The 21,718-nt window shown below is 37.7% G+C and overlaps 4 protein-coding genes across 5 annotated transcripts; 1 reads left to right on the top strand and 3 right to left on the bottom strand.

Moving 5' to 3' along the window:
• Positions 1 to 78: 78 nt before the first annotated feature.
• Positions 79 to 3,191, bottom strand: LOC108760839 (putative gamma-glutamylcyclotransferase CG2811). Of its 2 annotated transcripts, XM_018507091.1 has the most exons (5): positions 2,857 to 3,191; positions 1,279 to 1,467; positions 807 to 956; positions 375 to 496; positions 79 to 297 (listed from the first exon to the last, which is right to left on the bottom strand). In XM_018507091.1, the coding sequence occupies exons 1-5, from the start codon at positions 3,130 to 3,132 to the stop codon at positions 261 to 263; spliced, it is 774 nt and encodes a 257-aa protein (XP_018362593.1). In that variant the 5' UTR covers positions 3,133 to 3,191; the 3' UTR covers positions 79 to 260. The 2 variants fall into 2 exon arrangements, with proteins under 2 accessions (XP_018362593.1, XP_018362584.1); XM_018507082.1 differs by having other exon boundaries at positions 79 to 496.
• Positions 3,134 to 4,381, bottom strand: LOC108760851 (uncharacterized). Its single transcript, XM_018507104.1, has 5 exons — positions 4,261 to 4,381; positions 4,044 to 4,161; positions 3,845 to 3,954; positions 3,607 to 3,762; positions 3,134 to 3,197 (listed from the first exon to the last, which is right to left on the bottom strand). The coding sequence occupies exons 1-5, from the start codon at positions 4,306 to 4,308 to the stop codon at positions 3,168 to 3,170; spliced, it is 462 nt and encodes a 153-aa protein (XP_018362606.1). The 5' UTR covers positions 4,309 to 4,381; the 3' UTR covers positions 3,134 to 3,167.
• Positions 4,349 to 5,448, bottom strand: LOC108760807 (leucine-rich repeat-containing protein 71-like). The gene is made up of 6 exons (XM_018507002.1): positions 5,342 to 5,448; positions 5,133 to 5,276; positions 4,871 to 5,050; positions 4,691 to 4,768; positions 4,546 to 4,612; positions 4,349 to 4,483 (listed from the first exon to the last, which is right to left on the bottom strand). Exons 1-6 carry the CDS (start codon positions 5,446 to 5,448, stop codon positions 4,349 to 4,351), a joined length of 711 nt encoding a protein of 236 aa, XP_018362504.1.
• A 3,294-nt stretch (positions 5,449 to 8,742) lies between these two features.
• Positions 8,743 to 21,686, top strand: LOC108761104 (lipoma HMGIC fusion partner-like 2 protein). Its single transcript, XM_018507460.1, has 5 exons — positions 8,743 to 8,951; positions 18,171 to 18,350; positions 18,859 to 19,131; positions 19,669 to 19,782; positions 20,367 to 21,686. Exons 2-5 carry the CDS (start codon positions 18,221 to 18,223, stop codon positions 20,507 to 20,509), a joined length of 660 nt encoding a protein of 219 aa, XP_018362962.1. The 5' UTR covers positions 8,743 to 8,951; positions 18,171 to 18,220; the 3' UTR covers positions 20,510 to 21,686.
• Positions 21,687 to 21,718: the final 32 nt, after the last annotated feature.

The following is a 21,718-nucleotide window of genomic DNA, read 5'->3' on the forward strand; positions in this document are numbered from 1 at the left end:
GTATACATATATATGTATAATTAGTTGTGTATATATATATATATATATATATAAATTATTTTTATTTAATTATCCGGAAGAGATGGAGTTGCTTCCTCTTAAAGACATAGCTTTGAAACTTTATGCCACTGTGCGTAGGATTATACATAACAGTCTTCTAAGTTACTCATTGTTTTCTGCCGTCATTTTCTCCGAATTTACAAGGATTAACGGTATCTATTGTGAGAGTGCTCGTCATGATTGCGCACCCAATTGAACATTTAAAGAACGTCATCGAGGCTCGCTGCCTCCTCGTAGCTGCAAAGAGACAAAAGTTGTCGGCAATGATTTATAGCACCTCTTTTCTGTGATCGTAGGACGGATCGCGAACATACTTTTCGCAATACTTCTGCCCATGACTTCCGTTGTTAGAGTAAGATTCGTACATGGTATCGTCTAGTAAAGAGGATTTGAATTTTGGCAGAAAGTATATCCAGGCTTTCGTCGACTCACTGGCCTAAAAGGAGTAGGTTCGTCAGAAGAAAAGTATAGATGTCTGCTGCATATATTTTGGCAAAAATAAAAATCGGAGTGTAAGCTGAATATAAAAAGAAGAGTGACAGAAGTTCAAATAAAGCTTCTAAGAAGTGAAAATTAAGACAACAAAACGTAAAAGAGGCGTTTATATTTCTTTTATGTTTCGTTGTCTCAAATTTCGCTTCTTAGAAGTTTCGTTTAGCCTTGAGTCACTGTCTCCCCTTACATTCGATTTACGCTCTGATTTTTATTTTCGTCGGGATACGTGCGTAAGTCGAAAAGTTCATTACCTCCTCAAAAGTTTTTTTAGGATTAAGCGCAGCCTCCGACGCCAACAAAACTGTTTCTTCCGTTCGCTCGTAAAACCGTGGATGTTCTTCCAACTCGTCCAATCTCTTCAACATGCTGGAATCTACATCGTATATCTCTCCCAACACGTACTGTTTAAAAGAAACGTTCTGTTACAATATTGATATTACGTAACATTACTCCAGTCAGAAGTAATAATGGAATCGACGTCGATTCGATGTCTGACTGGGACACGAATAAGAATTTTTTTAATTGAAATTAAAATCACAAGCAGTAAGGATATAATTAAAGTGGACGGTAATGAAAGATTTAAACCAATTTAATTCAAGGACTTCCCCTAGTAGTACAATTCATTAACAATACACTGTAAACATTAGCATACATTATTGAGAGTATATTGGACTCAATATATTACGCCAATGAATTGTACTACTAAGTTCCTTCTCAACTCACGTTGCCAGTATTGGGTTTTTTCAGCAGCAACGGGATGTTATACTTTGTGCCGATCACCAAAGGATACTGGACCGTTGTTTTACCGAGGCCTAGGAACTTGGCGTAGCCATTCGCGGTGTCCTTCATGAGGCTGTGATTCGGCTCGCCTCGTTTCAACGTGCCATACACGAATACGCGGTGCAGCGGACTCTTGAACAAGTTTTCGTACATTTTCGAAAGTCGCGGATAACCAGATTACACGTAACTTCCGGCTAACACCATTGCACCCGGATGCGCCGGTGGGTTGTTGATTTATTCGCGTCGATTTCGCGCGGCGATTACGTCACGTTCGTGCGACCTAATCTAGAGATAAGTCTTATCGATAAGAATTACACCATCAAGACCGAATTATTACTTCACGTTTTATAGTACGTTTTATAGTAGTCGTGGAATGTTAAGACTATATTTCAAAAAGTATTTTTCGAATCTCTTGGAGAACGTTTAAGATTTGCGAGTCATATAGATTCGATCGTAAGAAAACGGAGACCTTAACATTATAACAGTACAATCGATATAACTAGTCGGAACACTCTGCGCTAGTTGCGTCGGCACCTTTAATCTCCGCGTGGAGGTCACGTGATCATATATCGTCCAAGGCTGCGTTCCATTTCACGCATGATGCGCATGATGCGCATTTTATCTTTCTTTAATATTCGGTGAACAACAAAGACAAAAGGATATGACATGCATATCATGTGTGAAACGGGACGCACCTTTAATGTCAGGACCGAACAAAGGAATAATTTATTTTTCAAAGATAACTGTAAAATGTATGTTCGCATTCTATTTCATTGAATCTAACCAGAAACAAAAGCCAGTGATCCAAATCTGCGACCACGCACTTTTGCACATTTTTTCGTGGAGTGTTTCTTATGCTGGTTATATAACTGTAATACAATTAAGCAGCATAAAGCGGCGTTTCCAATGAGATTTTTTAAACATAAGAAATTGACCAATCATAGTCGAATATGAAGAAAATAAAGCGATTATGATAGGTCAATTTTTTTACGGCTTAAGGTTTAAAGCTTAAGCTTCACGCCTTAAAATTTCATTGTAAACGCAGCTTAAGCTGACGCGACAGATAGAATATCGACGCTAGATGTCAGTGTTATCAATTGGCGCGATTATTTAAATTTAGAATTATCTCCGCCATACAAAACATTATTTGATTCCTAATGTAAAATCGAATAGAAAGCATGAGTAGAGCTTTATTTTGATTTTATTAAATCATTTTTTTATTGCATGCACATTTTTCAATAAAAAATCACTTTTTTTATTCAGCTATGCCGCCGCACGCGACATACAAACTACTTAACTCCACGATTTTATATTTCACACTTTTATTTTATTTTTTTATCACCCTTACACACGAATATCGACATACACAAAAGTAGCGATCACAGAATGGATTGCAATTTTAATAACTTTACAGAAAAATGCTTGATTTTTAAAACTATACGTAACATACAACATAAATGCGCGATATGGATTTTACAATATATCGTACTTCGTTATTGTAACGTCGATACGACTCGTTACCTCGTCTGATAAAAAATCCATATCCGAATTCTTCTTCGGCGGAAGGGAGTAAAAGGAATCCAGCTCTATAATGGCGATATTAACGAGCACAGCAACGGTAGCGATGTGCAGTAACATTTTCGCGAAGTGCAACGACCGAAAGTGACAATGCAGTCTCGTTGTGGTACGGAGCTCATGCTCGGATACCCTCGATACAGAGGGTATCGTGTACTGAGCATTGAGATAAGATAAGATTTTCATCCAATAAGATCTCCGAATAATTGCATCACTGATCATACCACCCCATATGTGTGATGAGCTCAGTTGGAGAATCACGAGTCAGATTTAAATGTATGGAATCCCTGCAGAAAAAAAAAGAATTCCTAAATTGATAATTTTGCTGGAAGAAGTTATGCGAAGTCAGCACCGTCTGACTGAATGAAATTGCAGACAACATTCTTTATACGATATTCACAATACAACCCTTTCTTTCAATCTCCTTTTCTTACTAATCTCCTGTATAATATAATAAACTGTAATAAATAAACGAATACCTTTCTACAACAATGTGACCTTAACTCATGTAACTTGCACATCTTTGCTTAAAAAAATTAAAGTAAAATAATCTTTGTATAGAATTAAATAACTAATTAAAAAAAAATAAATTAGCACTGATTTTTGAAGTCTCAATTAAAAATATTTTAAATAGAATAATATTAGAAATAAAGAAGATCGAAGAGAATAATCGATTAAGGGAAATTATAACCGTACACTGATTTTGTCCCGTAAGATTTCGCTTTCAACCGATACGATGGAATCTTTGAGGTCTTTAAAGTCCACATCTCGAATCGTTTGATCCTTCTGTCGTCTGCGACACAAAAGTTCTTGAAACGTTATCCAGTCTTCATCCTTCTCGATGTCATTATCCTATATAATCACAAGGACAAGAAAGTTGCAAAGTAAAAATATCCTGAATATCTGATCCTCATATGATTTAAAAAAAGATTACCTCCAAAAATACATGTAGCAACCCTCTGCTGTAATTACCTAATAGCATATAATTCTGATAGTGCAGACATGACACCAGTTTTTTCAACGTCTTATTTGTCAGGCGATTAACTAGATACAGATACGTGATTTGTAGTAATAAGTTGTTCGTGTCCAAGAAATCAGCCGATATGTACATGTATAATATAAAAGCAACTTACAACTTAGGCTCAAGTGTTGCAAATTCAAATTTCCACTAGTGATCACACAGCCGTTTATTGCTATTGTTTCTTTTGTAAATGGATGACCAATATCGTTGTCCGAAAGCTTTTTCGAGATCTACAAATATATTTTATTATGTTTTACACCTCTTAATGATATATTATGAAACATTAATGATATATTAAAGAACAATAATAAAAATTCTATTAAAAATACTTGAATAGAGGTGTTCGATATCGACGGAGAATTAGGTGGGATTCTCATCTTTGATGAACTATCTTGACTCGCTGTATTTTGAAAGCTATCATGAAACGAATTTTAAAACAAATTGCAGGGAAGCACTAAATATACTTTTTATAGAATTTTGAAGTAGATTTTGGTATTGCCATGTTCCATTTTCTCTCCGTTGCTCCCTTTCTTGAGTATCTCGACTGTCCAACTGTAATAATAATAATCATTAATTTATTAATAAACAAAGTAACGGCAAGATGATCTATCAACCTTGCCCTCCAGCTCGATAAATCTGCGACGTCTGAGGCCGACAATTTCTTCGTGAGTCAAAGTGGACCTATCGCGTCATGTTATTAAAGATAGCGGCCTAAATTAAGAAATTTGTCTAATTTAATCGCTACTGTCAAAGATATACATGACAAGTTCCTGAATTATCAGTGAAGCTCCGTCGTCTTGTATCTCGTTTCCGGTTAACACCACGCTCTGCAAAGATCTACAAACATGTCAGCGAACGTTTATTAAAACTACTTTTGCGCAGGGACATATTAATATCCATCAAATTAGAATTCTGAGAAACATTTAAAAACTACACAACCGATTAGTTCGAAGCATCTCAGCGATATACTCGGCACCAATGTCCGTAATGTTGTTATCCGCCACATTGAGAGCGATCAATTTTGGGTCGTTTGGTGGGTCTCGATACTTCAACTCGTTTGCGATCTTTTGTATACCGTTATCGGATAATTTACACATCCTCAGTGACAGATAGCGTAAACTGGAACATGCATTTTTTCGTATAACTTATAAATGAAGCGAGAATTATATTGGATGGGATTATATTGAAATTCGCAATGTACTTTTTTGCCGGTGCACAAAGCAGATAATAATTTTCCTGCGGATTCGGATTGTCATCTAAATTCAAATCGTTCAAACATTCAAATTCCGTCAGCATCTGTGTTATCTGCAGGATACCATAGGCATTTATCTGACAACTGGGTAATCTAGAACACAATTATCAGTTGTCACAATATCAAATTACATGCTCGATTTTCAAATTTTGTCTTACTTAAGCACCGTGATAGTGTTATATTTCTGCAGCGTAGTGTTCAATGCATCGAGGATGCAAATCGACACTTCCTGTCGTGCAACATAAAAAAACGTTACAAAGCACATAAAGGTAAATGTCACAAACGACACAATTAATTGTAAATTTGATAATTAGTAAGCATTAGTGTATCTTCACGACTTATCTTTACACTCTAGTTTCCGCAAAGTCTCCATTTTTTTAGGATTTTCGAAAGAAACGTAAAAAATAGGGATATTCTTGTCCATTTTGATCCTGATTAAAATAAACGTGAATTTCAAAATCCGAACACTAAGGAATAGTCGGAATACTCATAGCGAATTTGGTTAGATACTTTAATGCATTGATGCATATTAAAGCCATAGCACATTGATCTAGTTTGAGTGTAAAAATAAAATAAAAATATCTTGAATGATAAAATGCACCCTGAACAAATCACGTCACAAAGTTACATAACGAAACCATGTAATTAAAATATGTAAATTATGTAATGAATTGTTTCAAATCAGTATATGATTTTTTAAAATCACATAATTTAAAGTCATACGATATGTTTTTTTTCTTCTATTTCTATCATATAATCATTAAAATTTTGATAATTATAAAATCATATGATACATGAAAGTATTTCTAATATGTGATTTTTAAAAATTACGTCATCTAAAAAAAATCATGTACTAATTTGGAACAATCTGTTATGTCATTTACCTGTTTTAATTATATGATATAATTATGTAACTTTGATGTGATTTTTTTCAGTAGGACATATTTTACCAAACAGCACAAAAAAGTGTATTGAGGATTTCGCAATTTAACCCATTTATATATTTTATATTAAATAGAAATCTTTACATTGATTTGTGTACGATGACTTTAATGTGTCAAATTAGTTTGTCAAATTCATTATTACTTTTCTGATTCAATCTTCGCGTATTGCTCTGTGCCATTTTTGATCTATAAAAGAACAATTTCTATAATAAAAATTAATTATACGGATTTATTATAGATTTATACGGTAATATTTATGGAAATTTACTACAAAACTAGGTAACGATTCTATGTCGTATTCCTTGCAATGCGTCAAAAACTCCGTAATAAAATTTTCTTGAGAACTCCTTCTCGAATAATCTATTTTATAGCAAATAATATTAAAAATTTAATGTATTATTTATTGTAATAATTCTACAAACGTTTGTATTCTTCTTTAAACTCCTTATAACTTTTCTAACAAAAATACTAACTGTTTATTGAAGATTCTCGGTCTTTTATTGACGCAGCGTGCTTGCTTTTTCTGCTTGACATGTTTAACCTCCTAATATTATTTGTTCTGCGATTTCTATTGTGATAGAAAAGAAACAAAATGACAAAAAGCGCATGAAAAGCGTTCTATATATAATGGTCGCTTTCAACAGAAGTCAGCATTTAATAAACGCTTTGTGTCGAGATTAGATTATACTTTTAAATCTAAAGAAATAACCTTATTTCAACAAAGGAAATTTCCAACTGTTGTAAAATAAATATTATACTGCTGAACACCATCAAAATTATATATATATGACGAATTGTGCTGTTTGGTAAAATATGTCCTACTGAAAAAAATCACATCAAAGTTACATAATTATATCATATAATTAAAACAGGTAAATGACATAACAGATTGTTCCAAATTAGTACAATGACGAATTCGGGATTTTAAATCATGAAATTACAAAATATCGATTTACAAAAATTTGCTTATACATATATGAGGGGATTTAAAAAAAATTATTTATTTCTTATACAAAAAAGTATAATTTTTTACGATAATTATATAATAAGCCCCTCTCCCTTTTCAATACACTTGGTGCATTTACAAACTTTAAAATATATAAAAAAAATTTTTTTTACTGGAATTGTTGGGTTACTATTATTATAGATTTTTTCAAAATAGAAATTCTTTATTTTTAATATTTCGTCTTATAATCGAAACAAGTCGACCTTTTACGCGTGTTATATTCGCAGGGCAATGGCGCCTAAGGCACCCCTTATCGCGAACATGACATGTAATCTGATGCTTGGGAAATATAGGGGTGATCAACCCCTATGAAGCCACGCGTAAAAGAGGGGTAAAAGGGAGAGATGGGGAAAAGCCTTCGGGAAAAGTATTGAACGAACTTTGATGCGTGGTTGCGTAACAGAAGGCGGCGAAGATCGAGTCGCGTGATAAAGACTGGCTCTGTCGGGCTTTGTGGGATTAAAGTCTATAATTATGGACGCTGCGGATGATTACCAAAATGATTTGTGTCGGGGGCCCTAATGGCGCCACAAATGGCGGCCGTGAAACTCTTGGGTTCAATCGATGACACATCTCGTGCTATGATGGGACAAACGGCAAGCTGTGTTAAATCGATGTCGCGCGTGCTTGACCAATAAAACAAAATTAGATCATAAATCTTTATAGGAAAGTAGAAAGAAAATACCACTAAAGAGTTTTTCATAAAAACCTAACAAGTCCAAAAGTTAATTTTTCAAGAAACAAAAATTCTTTTCATTTTCGAAGCATTCAGAAATTCGTGGTAAAGCTTTCTCTGGCACATAATAGATATAAAAAAAAATTTTTAATTTTGATAAATATTTCAAAGACCCTCCAAAAAAATAAAAATTTTTGAGCTTGTTTATTCTTACGAAAATTTTATATTTACTATTATTTAATTATATTTTTACATTTATCTTTTTTTTATAACATTTACAATGATAAAGGTATAAAGAAAGAAATATTTCAAGTATGAAACAATTCTTATATTTTTCGTTTGATTCTTGCTGTAACAAAATTATTCATCGCTATTGATAAAGAACAATTTCACGCCATAACCTATTTTTTTTTAAAACAGACATGTTTAATCTTTGAGGGAAATCCTTTTATATCACACACATGCGTCGTGCTAGTTTCACAACTGCCGCAGATTATACACTCGAAAACTCCTCCAACTTGTCGAAACATCAATGAAGAGTTTGACTCACTCTTTTAATTTTTTAACATACTGAATTGCACGTTAAACAATAATGTGTGAGCATTTATCTGAATAATTAGGTCACTGTCGAATTAGAATTGCACATTGTCCTATGTACAGTTCGAGCGATGAGAGTTGCGAAGTTATTTAAAATACATGTAAATAACACGTTTGCCTGATTCCGCTGCGTTTTTTATCCCGGACGCGCCTTCAAAAATTGTGGTTATCACCCTGAACGAACATTCGTTGTCTCGTTCGTGATTCGTCTTCTCGAAACGATATTTATCACGTCCGATTCTGCCCCCGCTTATATGCGGCGGCTAAGTTCGCGTCTCGTTATACTGTCGCTCCGGCGAACGCCGCACGTTCTTACTTCTTCAGTCGTGCCCCGCGCTTCCAGTGAGCTGCACGCGAGGTGGATTATGCGCGCGTTTCGTGTCCGCGATTAAGCACGATCGAAGAATCGCGCGTGTTCCACCGAAACAATAACTTCCGGTGTATTTTTTCGATACGCTAAATCACGAAACGTTATACTTGTCGATGAGACGCCGGTCTTGTCCAGAAACCGTGCTGGGTCAAACACGGAAGACGGGCGGCGAAAAGTAAGCCACACTGTTGTCCAATTGTTGTCGCTTTTATTATTCTATAATTGCAGTTTCTTCATTATGTAATATTACTGTTAAGGAATATTATAATTTTTAATCTTCAAGCAGCGTTCTCCGCGAAATTCCTGACGGAGGAATTTCGACGAGACGAAAAGTGAGCCGCATTGTTCTAATTATTGTCGCTTGTATTATTCTACAATTGCGGATTTTTAGTTTGTATGATTAGTTTACTATTACGGAATCTTCTAAGGAATTTTACAAGGAATTTTTCAAAAACAGCGTTCCTCGCAAAAGTTGTCGACGAAAGAATTTCAATGAGACGAAAAATAAGCCGCATTGTTCAAATTACTGTTTATTCTATAATTGTAGTTTCTTAATATTATGTATTATTTAAAAAAGATCGTAAAGAACATAATAATTTTCAATTTTTAAGCAGCGTTCTCCGCTAAATTCCCCCAGGGGAATTTCGACGAGAATAATAATTATTTTGCACGAGATCCTCGAGTTACTCGGCGAGATCGGAGCAAAAGAAAAATGTACGGCCAATCCGTTGCGGAAGGGATTAAGGGATTATCATTACGAGGAGTAAGGATTCTCGTCATGCAGAATCATCGCTCGCTCGCTCGCGTTCCGCGAGTCTCTCACCGATTGCATCGATTTACGAGTGTTTACATCACGATGTCAGGGGCGCGCCGTAATCACCCGGTATTATGAATTATGCACCCCGGGGTGGTTTCGAATTTCCCCCCCAGTCCGCTTCGTTCCTCTGCACGCGGGAACACGGCTTGCTGTCCGCGCGCGATCGTTAATATTAATTTCGGGCGGCGCTAAATTGGTACAAATTGCGACGTCAATTAAACCGCTTTGTCGTTGGTAGTTATGCTTCATGGACCAACCGGCAAGTTTCCATTACTCTGGCTGGTTGGTCTTCTTGTTCTGTAATTCTTCGGAACTTGCCTATTCACATTTACGTTTGCATTAAAAAAATATTCGATGAGTGATGTAAAGTAAGATACATAGATGAAATTTAATTTGCAGACCGAATCATGATGGAATTTGATTTTCCTCGTTGCTCATTGTTAGTGAAATGGGATAGTCCGTTGACAAGGATATTCGTTGCAATCGTTGTATTCCGTTTACGTAGGAATTTCTTGATTTTTTTACAGCTAATAGAAAAATATATACATCATTCGAAACAGATCGCGACTTCAGAATCATAATAGTTATAATGAAATATTTTATTTTTTTTTTCATTTTAATAACGTGAGAAAGAGAGAAGGAAAATTTAAATTAATCTTACGTTTTTATCCAAGTTTTAAAATTTCCGCGGATTCTCCATTGAGTAGTTTTTGCATCGGGTTTCAGTAAAGCGCAAAAACGTGGAGAGATCGTCCGAGATCAAATCGTATTTCCAGATGTTGCCGATGCAACTTGGTGCAGCAGTTGCCGATGCAACTCGGTGCAGCCGGTCGATCGCTTGTTACCAGCCGCTTTTATAAATTCACCTTATTCCTTTTTTTTTCCAACGCGGAAGGGGGCTGCTTGTTCTTCTTTTTCTTTGAGAAAGGAATGCGGGCGACTTGCGTCTAGAGAGCGACTGATGGAACAAAAGGGTGTTCCCCGTTTGTTATGGGGACCGGGTCTTTTCTTTTCGGCTCTCAAGTGGGTCAGGCAGTGATTGTACATACAAGACACGAATGAATCGAAAAAGTTAATCGGAAAGGTATGAGAGTACTTGATAAGAATAGAAGAAAAGAGAGATTTCAGAAAAACACGTTACAATATTTGTATATACAATAATAATTATTGTTAGTAAAAATCTTCAAAGAATTGCATTCTGCTCACAATCACTCTATCGTTGAGAGATACGACGAACGACTGTTGAAAGCACCAATTGATTCAGATTCTGTAATGCATGGAACCTTTCACATCTCTCTTCGGACGATAACAACGTTTCTTATATATATTTTTTTTTCATTAAAAAATAAAACCTAAATGATATTTGTTCTTTGTATTTTGAACAAAAACGATTGTACCGAATTAGAGAAATAAAATTCAAGTGATACTATTTTTCATTAAAAAAACAAGTGATATGAATTTTTATACCTCGAATAAAAAAATTGCATTAAATTAAAAATGAAACTCATAGAAAAATAAAACTTAAATAGTAATATCTTCACTCTAAGTTTCTTGCAGTGAAATCTCACTACGAGAAAGTGAAAATACGATCACCCTTCACTTCTTGAAAAAGTGTGACAATTTTTAGTCACTTCACTTCAAAGGAGTGAAATCTCACTTTTTTGGAATGAGATTTCACTGCAAAAAATTTAGAACGTTTGCATTCCATTGAACGCAAACTTCTTATTCCAATCCAAGTAATAGCTTTAATTCTTCTTAAAAAACCTATAATGATATTATAAAATTGCGAAAGGGATGGAGCAAGAAATTCTGTGAATAATGCGAATGTATTTTCATCCTCTGCATGTTAAAGCGACAGTGATTATGAATCGAAATCGTAAAGTGGATTCTCACGAGTGTCACGCCCACTTTATCGGGAAATCCGCTCTTCTCTCCTTCGAGAACCCCTTCCTCAAGGAGTAGCGTCACGCATGGGCGCGCATTATTTAAGTCGACGTCCGCGAACGATCGTTAAAATGCGCCGTGTGTTCCGTTTTCACGCAAATGCGCGAGCCGGCCGAACACGTGGCGAGCGGGCAGAAGAATGAGCTGTAGGGAAGAGTAATGACCGCCAATCGAATCGGCTACTTTTACGAGCGTGAACATTTAATACGCTCCTGATAGGAATAAGGAGGAGGAAAAGAGAATATATACGAGTTTCACGAATGTCTGGTCGAAACGAGAAGATGGGGAAGCCGAGGAAAGTACGAAGAGGATCAGCTTTAAGATAACGATTTTACGATTCGCTCTCTTTTTACTCTCCGCTAGAGCGTTTCTCATTTCTGATTTCTGAGAATTCTAATTTACAAACAGGATATTTCAAACGAGAGTTTTTAATTTATGGAAGATACAGTTCCGTGTAATCTCGTACCCTTTTAGCATATCGAGCTTGTATTGTCCGTCGTGAATTTTTCGCTCTTTCGCAATCAAGTCGAACGGAAGTGGTAGTAACCCACAGAGGAACAAGCAGTTGAAACGTTTTACATTCCGTGGGTGTTTTCTCTCTCTCTCTCTCTCTCTCTCTCTCTCTCTGTTTCCTTTCCCTCCCACTCTCGTCGGTCGCTCTTCTGTCTATTACTTCTATCTTGTCCTTTCTTCCTAGCCTTCTCTCCACGCTGGTCCGAGTCCAGCATAGCCAGTCGCTGTGTCATCGAGGCTCGATACATCATAAATATAAATTGGTTGGGCGTTCGTGCGTGTGCACGCATAAATGAAGCCGCCTGCGTGCGTGCGTGCTCCCGGCAACGTTAGAGAATGTTAATGCTATCCGGCAGCGATGCTCGTCAAAAATGATAAACAAATTCACCTTAGTGGTCGGGAGTTTCGTATTAACACATCCTTTCGTAATCACAGGAATTTAACAGGGGGAGTAATCAAGAAGTATCTAATTTTCTGCGAGAAACCAGTCTTTTCCCTTTTGCCGCAATTTATATATTCAGTAAAATAAATCTAACAAAATTCGTTATTTTTCTTATTCATAGTTCTGTACGCGTTGATTTAATACACCTTTGGTCTTGAAACGAATCTTAAACTGAACCTGGGATGGTAAACATCACAAATTAAATTAATGAGCAATTTAATGTTATCAACGCTAATAAGCATCTTAAAACATCGTGAAGAATTTATCGTGAAAGGTATAATCATTTTATAGTATTTCGCTCGATTAGAATTAACGATAAATTTATTCTCTAGTTCGAACGGCTTGATAAACATAATCTGTCTTTCGCCCTTTTGCTCGTACTTCCAAAGATATTTCTGAATCCATCGTTGATTTATCTTACTTGCAGAACCGGCAGCGGCAGCGTCACGATTCTAAGTGCGTCGTGAAACAACGAGATCGCGTGAGTCTTGCAGGAGTGCGGAAATAATCTCGATTTCGAGCAACTGCGGTGATTAAAGGCGTTCGTGGAATCGCCTGTAGATCCATCGTTTCAGTTACAACGTGTTCTCTGCGTCTCTCTCTCTCTCCTTTATGGTTTTGCTCATTCTATATGTTATCGCTTTCTTTATTTCATTAATTTTATTATTACGTATTTTTTTAAGTTAGATTTCTTTTTACTTTGTATCGTTTTTAATTTTTTTTCTTATTACTTGCGCTTTTTCTGTCGACAGTCGTATTCACTTATGTTCTTAAAGGGCTTATCTTAAAGTAATAATATATGCTTCATATCTCTCTCTCTCTCTCTCTCTATTTCTCCGGAGAACTCAAACTCGTCTCATCCATTTCGCTTGAAACACGACGAGCGCAGGAAAGCATGGCTAAAAACTCTATTTCTCCGGGAACTCAAACTCGTCTCATCCATTTCGCTTGAAACACGACGAGCGCAGGAAAGCATGGCTAAAATGGGCAGACCTAATCGTGCTGGCCTTGCGATCGCCTTCGGCGATTAGTGCCGTGCGCGTAGAAATATGCACGCAGACGCGGGCGGCAAATGTGCAACTTCCTGAGACACGAGATAAGCTCGTTAACAACAAACTTGTATGCGTGCACACCCGAGGAGTGCGGCAAGTGCTGCCGATAAACGCGACGGATCATTTTCAGCGCGTGTCCAATCTAAACACCATATACGCGATCTACGTGCGTGATTGGAAGTTCAAGTAACGCAAGGATAAGACCTATCGTGTTACAAAAGTTTTACAACAGTCGCAAAGCTTTTTGTTATAAACGCCATTTTGCATTTCGCACGACTGATGCGGTGCGTTATTCTAAAAATAACAATAATATATTTTTTCGTATTGGCGAAAATTACATATCGATTCGGAAATGAGGAAAATTAAAAATCAAAGTTGTCTCGATGGATCGTTCACATGCCGGACCTAAAACCGATCGGCGGTTATCTTAATCGGGTCTTCATTGCGAGCTGGCGAGGATCACCGTTAGGCCTTAGGGTCGTCGTTGTCGTTTCTTAATTATCCCGTCGTTAGAACTGCGGTCTGCAACACCAGGCACGCTTATCACGCGTGAATTCTCACGCTCGGAAGCAATTTCTCGCGTACACTGCGCACTTCCGGCTGATCGATGCCGATAATCGTCGCGATGATGAACGACAAAAATTTATTACAGACACGTGAGCGCCTCATATTTTTTTACACACATCCTGCTAACTACAAAACTTCAGGATATTCGCGATATCCATCTTATGACCGTTTCCGCCAATGCAGATAACTTCTATCTCGATTCGACTTATTCTTCATCCTTTTTTAATTTTTAGAACTAGAAAAAGATGAAGATTAAGTTAGATCGAGATTAAAGTTAATCTACATTGACGGAAACAAGCATAAGATGGATATCTTGAATACGTGTATGCATTACATATACATGAAATATATGTTTTGAGATCTTGTAAAGTTCCACGTTGTTACGTACGATAATTTATGTTACTCAAAATAAAACTGTATATAATTCTCTGTCGAACCTCTTTTAGGAACATTGCTTTAAGTGTCTGGCAATGATCAACTGGCATGTCGAGCTCCACTTGTTGGTTACACGGCTCATGTCGAATGACTCACGGCGCGATTGGAAGTCTAATTACGTCTCATGTAAGATTTCCCTGATGGAGGGAGATCGGTCGCACGCTTGGCACGGGTCTAGGACTGGTCGATCGTTTAGAAAACGATCACCCTCGGAATTGCGATAAATCACTACGGGTAAAATCGCTGGTAAGCGAGACGCTGGCGTGGTGAAGCCACAGTAAAAAAAATAAAGAAAAGGGTGATTCACCTTCTCTCTCTCTCTCTCTCTCTCTCTCTCTCTCTCTCTCTCTGTTTCTCTCTGTTTCTCTTCCTCTCCTCGTAGACTGGATCTCGAGAAGAATTAAGGGGGAGGACAAAGACAAGAGATGCGATATGCAAGGAAGCACCTGTCCAACAGCTGCCTCACATATGGCGTACTCGCGAGATTACGTAAGGAGAGTAGGTGCCTTGTTTTCAAACGCCGCGGGTAGAGGCCCTCTTGGAACAATTAAGATGATTCGCGTCGCATTAATCCTGTCGTCAACGGGTCCTTTAAAAGAGCCACCTCCAGACCAATGATTTCTCTTCCACGACAGCTTATATACCGGGACGTGCCGTCTTCCTTTCCGTAAGCGATAAATTAAAATTCTGTCCTGAATCCTTTTACGTCTTTATACCCTCTCGTGAAGGATTATACATACGGTACGTTTCGGATCCTATTATAGGACCGTCTGTGGGTGGCATCTGAATCTCTCATTCGGCTCACGGAGCTCACGCATCTTCGCGGAATGCAATATCGTCCCTCCTCTTTTCCAGCCGTTGGTTGCACAGACGCTTCGACCATTAGTCATCCGCCAATGGGTCCTCTGTCCAGTAACTCACGGCCGAAAAGCCGTAAGTCAACGGAGAATGCTAATAATCTGCTTGTAAGCCCAGATCTCTGGTGTCTGCACGGTCGATCTCACCACGACGCTAAACCTGTCCTCTCCTCGCAAAGACGCGTTTTAAATTCACGCGGAGGCTGCGCTAAAAAAATTTGCCAATGGATAAACGATGGTAATCAAAGTGACACCAAGTTGGGAAGAGAGAATTCCGTGCAAATTTGGACGCCGCAGGCGTCGAGATCTCGGTACGAGTTCGAGGATTAATTCACGACTCGGTGGCTCGCGCGCGAACGGTCTTGGCGAAAGGGGTCCGCGTATCGCATTATGAAAAGGCGTGGCTGCGCTGCACGTAACAATAAAGCCGGTATAATTAAAATAAAAAGGAAAAGGAAAAATGCGCAGCTGCCTGTCGGGCAGACAGCACTCGGCACTCTCAGCGGCCGGCCCACGCGTGGCCGATGCAGCGCCTGTCTCTCCTCGTTGCGAGTTGCATAGATTGTCAATTGAACGATTGAACCACGGTTCATTAATTCTTAATCACGTGCGAAGGCGAATTATCGTGGGACGCCGAAACAAGGAGCTAAACGCGATGGAAAATCGTTAGAAGCGATAACTCGCTCGACGATGGCAGCTAATTAATTATCGCTAATTGGTGGATTATATCAGGGGGATGAGAGGCAGTTGGTATTTTTTTTTGATATAGGTAGTTATTTGAAAACGATGCTTTGACGCTTTAAAAAGTTAAGTATTTTTATATGATCCGATTTTTACGTGATCGTTAAAATGCTAAAGAGATTGATTAATCTGGTTTAAAGGAATGTTTTCTTACAACACCCTCGCGATGCATCAACGTCATCTCTCAAAGAAAGAGAGAGAGAGAGATTCATTTATGTTCCGGGGTTCGAGACAGCGCAAATATAAACAGCGATTAGGGGGTAATCCTAAGTAAACACATTCGGTGAAGTGGTTGAGAGTCGCAGGCAGAGAGTGTCGGAAATAAAAGCGACAACAGCATTGAGTGTCAACGAATTTCTTTGATACTATACTTCGATAATACTGTTGAATGTTTTCTTCTCGATAACTGATTTGGGTCTAACTTTGAAATTTGACGTGCAGCTCGAAGAGACGAATCTTTAAACTCACAAATACTTATAAGATTGCACAAAAAATTCAAATGGTCGAATTGATAAAACGTTCATCATGAAATGTAGAGAGATCCAGGTTTGTGAATTCTGGTTGGGATATTTTTCGTAATAAGTTCTTTACAGTGTATTAAGATGTTCACCGAATTAACATCGGTATTATTAAATTGCTTTTAATTTAGGACTATGTTGCAAGACGAACAAATGATCGGCACGCAGTTTGCTTAAATTGCAAATTGCAAGATTCACGCAAAAATGTTATTAGACATTCGCTTTGATTGAATATGATTTTCTTGGCTTATTTGTGTTAAAAAATTCAAGTATCGAAAGCACTCTTTTTCATATTTGATATACAGATCGCACTTTACCTTGTTGATTCATTGCCGGTGGAGATCAAAGTGAACCTTTCGATTGGTGGTGAAGAGGCCAGGATGATTAAAGTTTGCGGGTTTGAAGAGCACAAGGGAACCTTGAGAGGCGTGCGCGCGCATGTGAGAGAGAGAAAGAGAGAGAAAGACAGTGATCTCGAGCAAGACGTGTGGCATAAAAGGTGAAAAGGCGCCGCCCACGAATATCCTAAGAAGAAGGGCGCTATTCCGGCTGAGAACTAGGATGATGAGCAGTGATTGATTTGAATTAATTTTTTTCGTTGATCATTTTTTAAAAGAAATCTTCATTAAGTTCATATTAATGCGTTCGCGCACAAATGAATTAGAAACTCTTAACACCCTCAACCGCTACGATAAAATTATTCAGGAATTTTTCTCGCATTTCCTGCATGAAAAAAACACTTTTGCTAAAGTATCTAAAAATTTAGCTAGACACAAATCTGAATCAAAATTTAAACTTTTAGATACTTCAGCAAAATCGCTCTTTCTATAATAAATCAAATTATCGCAAGTTGAAAATTCTTAAAATTGAATTAAAAAATTTAATTAAATTCTTCATAAAGTCTTATTTTAATCTATGATGTTCCAATCAGGAAACTGGCGGTACTTTTGAGAGACCGCTATCTCCCGGGACGACCGCAAAGGTCTGATCCCAGAGTCGATCACGAATGAAACGGATGTCTTACGGCGTCCGTTTGTCGGTGATTCCACGGTGCCGTGAGCTAGATCCGAGGATCGAGTGATTTCTGTACCCGGCGAGGAGCCCCCGTGCCCTTTCACGATTTCCGTGAAATCAGAATAAAAAGTTGTAACTGTTGGCCGCTGCGCCGTAACCCGAGATCTGTGTATCCTATGTGTCTCGGTCCGTATCGCAGCCACGCTTTTAATGCCCGCGCTCGACGAAGGAGAACCACGAATAACAACGACGCGCGGCGTTTTTCTCGAAATACTAATATAAAAGGCATTTATTCTGGCATTTATTCCTTCACGGCCCCTCATTAGAAACGAATGTCGGTAGGGGCAACAAGAACACGATCGCGTTAATTACCAACGTCGAGACTATTTAGCGGGAATTTGAAGGATTCGTTAAGTATGTCAGTAATTGCAATTTTTAGCGTCCAATTAGGTGTAGATGTAAAATTTATGACGGATTGATATGCTATTTTTCAGACACGGTCGAGCGATCTAAGAATGGCATAAAGAATCAATCGATCGGCAGCATGTGCTATGTGATAGTCACTGGACGCAGTCTGTTATGGACGCTCTTATCTCTGGCAGCGTTGATGGCAGTTTTATCAGGCCTCATCACTCCCAGATGGCTTGTAGGACCACCGACCATTAAGGATACAAGTAAGCAGCTTCTTCAATTCAAATAAAGTATATTTCGAAATCCCCCCCCAGTTGTTTACTATCGAGATAAATTGTAGTGAACCATTAGGATCGACCAGCTTCGATTAACTTGATCGATCAGCATTATTTTATTACATAATACGAATAAAACTATCAAATTATATAATTATAATCTAAGTATATATATCTAAGTAGGACAAGTTATTATGATATCAAAATAATGTTAAAATAATTCCAAAATGATTATTAAGTTTTTTTTAAATCATTTCCGATTTTTCATTTTAGTGTCACTTTGATGTTATAGTGACTTGTTGTTCTGCTTGGATAATTATAAAACCAAATTAATTAATAGAATTAATTCTATTTAATGTACCGAAAAAGGATATTAAAAACAACGAACTGTATATTAGAAATATTATTTTAAGTTAATTGTCGTTTAAAGATAATCGGAGTTTGTCGAAATAGCCCTTAATATCGTCAAGCAATTCATTGCCTCAAAACTTTATAGAAAACGGCACGGAACTATATACACCAACCGTCGGGATCTTCAATCGTTGCACGAGATTATTCGGCAAGACGCACTGCGCGAATTTCAACATCGACGGCTTTGCGACGGACTCCAACGTCTTCCCGGGATGCTGGAAGGCGTCCCTGTTTTTCCTGTCCGCGGGCCTGGCGGCGATGTCGGTGACCGTGATAGCCGCCCTGCTCGGATGCTGCGTGCAGAGCATCGGCCGCAAGAGCATCTTCAATCTGGCGGGAGTGGCGCAAGCCGTTGCCGGTAATGTTGCTCTTCAACGGAGGCGAGGATTGAGATGATGGGATGACGAAACGATGAGACTCCGACTATAAGCTTCTTAGCTCGCGGCTGAAATAATCCTTGAAGTGATGGGCGATGTTTTTCATAAAAAGATTTGTATTTCTTTTTCTTTCACGTGTAGTGGGATTTAGGTCCCAACAATTCTTCCTTAGATACTTATATATACAACGTTTGCTCTAATATGTATAAAGCTTGTTGGCCTTTTCTCAGCGTGACATTAGTAAGAATGACGTAGATCTCAGAAAGCAATGATCGCTTCGTTGCAGCTGAGTATTCCACGTGCGTAATGTGCTTTCAGTCTGACAATGGTATCTCGAGAGTGCGAATGACGCAACCTCCATTGTGACGAAAGGTTGTGCCCGGAATAATCAACGAATATATACATGCCTTAAAAAGCGATCCCATTGTCACGATTCTACAAATCAAATAATCGGGAAACGCATCTATGCAAAGCGTACTTTGTATTGTCGTTCTAGTCTCGCACATTGATTTTTATAGGAATACTGTATCTTTTTGGGATGATTCTGTATCCTGCCGGTTGGGGTGCTGAGAGAGTACAGAGGATCTGCGGTCCTGAAGCCGATGCCTTCTATCTCGCAAACTGTAGTCTTGGTAAATTAAATTAGAAAGTTATAAAATTAGTTTTTAAAATCGGATTTCTATATTTTTCTTTAAGAGACGGGGTTCTTAAATAATCACAGTTATAAAAAATATCAGTTCTAAGAATTGTGGTAGCCATTGTTCTCCAAGCAAAACAGGCCACGATAATGTAAAAGGAATCGTGATTTTTGAAATGAAAATTTACTTTTAATAATCATTTTGAAGCTATTTTGATATTGTTTTGATGTCATCATGATTTTTTTGTTTAGATTCTCGTTTACTACGCAAAAAAAGTAAAATAAAATTAGATTAGTGTTGACCGAATTAAATTAAAAAATCTATAAAATATAAAAAAAAATTAATTTGATTATATAATTAATTACTAATAATAATGATATGATCACTATTATTGATTATCAATTTAATTTACTAGATTATTATTCAATTTAAGACTGCGTTTCAAAACTGACTGTGTTGACGCGCAGTTGGAAGTGCTGGAAACTATATATAAATTTACTAAAAAAATATTAAGATCCAGTCTCGTATATATAAAGTGTTTTCTTCTTATTTGTACTAAAAAAGATCGTTTCTTCCAGGTTGGGCGTTTTATAGCGCGGCGATCGGTGTCGCTCTCACCTTCGTCTGCGCCGCTTTTAGCGGACAAGCGGAGAAGTCGACGGCCAGTGACAAGGTCCAGGATAAAATGAACGAAGGAAAGACCCTAATATGCTTAGCCTGAGCATGCAAATAAAATCAGCGAGGGGTCTGGCCTCGCCATGTAATGGGTGCTACGGTGTGAAGCGTTGAAATGGGATACTAGAAGAAAACCAGTGCAACCAGAAATATTCACCTCGTTGTGTTCATCGCGCAGCAGAACGGAGACGAAAGTTTTATCGTGGTTGAAATTGTTGCACGAATAATTTAATTATGGGTTTGCGAGGGAAATGGACATTATTGCTGAATGTCATACGCGACGTATTGTACGCATGAAGATCAAGTATCGGATGTACCGTCTTCCCACACTTACTGCCGCAATTTATACTGACGCCTACGATGCCCTGCAGAGAATTCCTATTTTATATCTTATACATGTTTTTATATGTTAAAGAAAAATATAAAATAAAATGTGGATGTTTTTTTATTCACTCGATGTGAATAAAGGTGAATGTATTCTACTGTCGCAACGAAAGAATATATCTAATGATTTCTCAACATTTGTTAGCTCTATTAATTTTTCACGCTGTTTCCAGGCACACCTGATTGATAAATATATATAATGGAATTTATTCATTTTATTCTCAACAAATTTCGTGAAATTCGGTCGAATGGTATAACTTAAATAGGTATATGTATATGAAATTATCGGCTGTCAGCCGATTATGTACACACATATAAATAATGAAGGCACCAAGGGAATCAACAATCAATAAATTATCCGGGAATTTGTATGAAAATTTCGAATAAGACGAGTGTAATTGGTAATTATAATAAGAAATGTAACATTATAACAAAATCGCGATTACAGTTCGTGTGTGACGACGCGCGTGTGATTATTTACTTAGAGTATGAGTGTTATTTGGTTGATGACTTGCCGTTAGAACCGCTGACCATTGATCGGACGCCGAGGAGTAACGCTATCGTACAACTACGCGAAGAAAAGTGTATCGTATCATGACGAGAGATACTCTTGTCGCAGGAATGTCAAATTCGGCGGATGTGACACGTACGTCGATCACAGTCGGATTCTCGTCGCAGAGATACGTCACGATAATGAGGATATTATCAGCATCTGCCACACATTCGCATCCGATATACGTCTCTCTCCCTCTCTTTTTTTTTCTCGACAAACGTTTCGAGTTATGTGCAATATTCCATGATTTATCAAATATAATCATCTTACAAAGAATCAAAAAGTATATCAGCCATCGAGTGCTCCTGACGCAATGAA

This window comes from Trachymyrmex cornetzi, unplaced genomic scaffold, assembly GCF_001594075.2.
Source record: "Trachymyrmex cornetzi isolate Tcor2-1 unplaced genomic scaffold, Tcor1.1 scaffold109, whole genome shotgun sequence".
NCBI classification, from domain to species: Eukaryota; Metazoa; Arthropoda; class Insecta; order Hymenoptera; family Formicidae; genus Trachymyrmex; species Trachymyrmex cornetzi.